This window comes from Hydra vulgaris, chromosome 07 (genome assembly GCF_038396675.1).
Source record: "Hydra vulgaris chromosome 07, alternate assembly HydraT2T_AEP".
Lineage (NCBI taxonomy): Eukaryota > Metazoa > Cnidaria > Hydrozoa > Anthoathecata > Hydridae > Hydra > Hydra vulgaris.
In genome coordinates this window covers 19,945,631-19,947,500 of record NC_088926.1, presented here as the reverse complement: position 1 = coordinate 19,947,500, position 1,870 = coordinate 19,945,631, and the positions used below count along the sequence as shown (strand labels likewise).

At 25.6% G+C, this 1,870-nt stretch overlaps 1 protein-coding gene across 1 annotated transcript in view; it reads left to right on the top strand.

The window, feature by feature from the left end:
* LOC100201206 (exosome RNA helicase MTR4) overlaps window positions 1-1,468 on the top strand; it is a 40,145-nt gene extending 38,677 nt beyond the window's left edge. Inside the window, exons 25-26 of the mRNA XM_065801315.1 lie at window positions 772-934; window positions 1,181-1,468. Coding sequence (XP_065657387.1) covers window positions 772-934; window positions 1,181-1,338 — 321 coding nt within the window. The 3' untranslated portion in view covers window positions 1,339-1,468. The remainder of the gene's footprint in view (window positions 1-771; window positions 935-1,180) is intronic.
* Window positions 1,469-1,870: the final 402 nt, after the last annotated feature.

Below are 1,870 nucleotides of genomic sequence, written 5' to 3'. Positions count from 1 at the left end.
GTTTTTCAAATATTTAGCAACTTTGGCATTTAAATAGAAAGTTCAGCAAACTCAGTATTTGCTTGTCTGTCAATTTTATGCTAAATGTTGGCTTGTTTGTCAATTTGTTGAACTCTGTTTCTAAATTTTATGCTGACCTGATGCTGACCTAAAACTGTTTTAGGTCATCAGGTGATACCATTCGATAAAGCAAAAAATCTGTAATAATTGGTTATATTAAAACCAACACTTATTATTTTCATAGAGCATAAAAACTTTTCTTTAAAAATATTTTTAATTTGTTTTTACATAAAAAAGTGTCTATAGTGAAGAAAAATAAATTAGTTGTTTTTGGTGATAATTTTGGAGTATTGGTTAAACCAGAATAGTCATGTTTGATATAAAAATATGAAATAAAGAGGCATGATTCACACACGTATGAATATCTAGTCTGGGTACTTTTCTAATGTGCAGATTGATGTTACTCTAGTAAGACCGCAGTGCAGGGCATTTACTTTGAAATACAGTTAATAGACTGTTTGAATGTGTGAATATTTTTGCATAAAATTTAAAACAACCAAAACTTTTTGAAGCATTATTATCATATAGAAGTTGATTCCACACATTTTTGAAGACAATTAATAGTAAATTAATAGTATAGTTAATAAAGGTTTACTAGTTACTAGCTTACAATTTTCTATATTTTTGTATTGTTTGTTTAGTAATTAAATTACATAAAACTTTATGTTTTATATTACTTACATAAATATTTTTTAAATTTTTTATAAAAAGGAGTCTGCTAGGCGAATAGCAAAAATTTCCGAAGAAGCAAAGATGGAAATTGATGTAGATGAATATATTGACTCTTTTAAACCCCAGATGATGGATGTTGTTTATGCATGGTCTACAGGCTCTACCTTTGCGGATATATGTAAAATGACTGATGTTTTTGAAGGTATTGTTATGTAAATGTAATATTGAGTGTACAAATTTCTACCATTTTTCTCATTCTTTTTTTCAAGTAATTTAGTAACAAGGTTTTTGTTATTGCGCTATTATTTAATGATTTTTGTTGTGAACATTTTCCTTGTTTACTAGTTTTTACAATTATTATTTTAAAATTAATTTTTTAACATATTAACAAAATTTTTTTTGAAAGTTTTGTTAATACTTTGTAATGTTATATTGTTTTGTTTTAAAGGGAGTGTTATTCGTTGCATGAGGCGACTTGATGAATTGCTTCGTCAAATGTGTCAAGCGGCAAAAGCTATTGGCAACACTGAACTAGAAAATAAATTTTCTGACGGAATAACCAAAATTAAAAGAGACATTATATTTGCTGCTAGTTTGTACTTGTAAATCTGATGGTTTTATATTTATATATATCTTTTATTGTTGTTTTAAAAGCAGTCGATATGTTAACTGGAACATAAGTAAAAGAACAATACTGTGTAATAATATTATAGAACATATTAATTTTTTTTTTTAATATTTTTGTTATTTATAATATTATTAATTATAAAAAATCATTTAAATTATTAGGAATTTATTATTCAATTCTTTCAGGATTTTTAATGCTTAAATAAAGCTTTCTTCACTGTAAGTTCATAAGTAGTTCATATTTACCACCTTATAAAGGTTAAATGTGTACATCATATGGTGTTGGATTTGATAAAAACTAATTTAGATTATTATCATTTATCTAAGTTAGTTAAATAATAATGTTGAAAATATAGATTTTTTGAATTAAAAAAATGATAATAATGATAATGTCATCATCTTTGTCATCATTTTTCTGATGATGATGATGATGATGATGATGATGATGATGATGATGATGATGACAATGATGATGATGATGATGATGATGATGATGATGCTGCTGCTGACA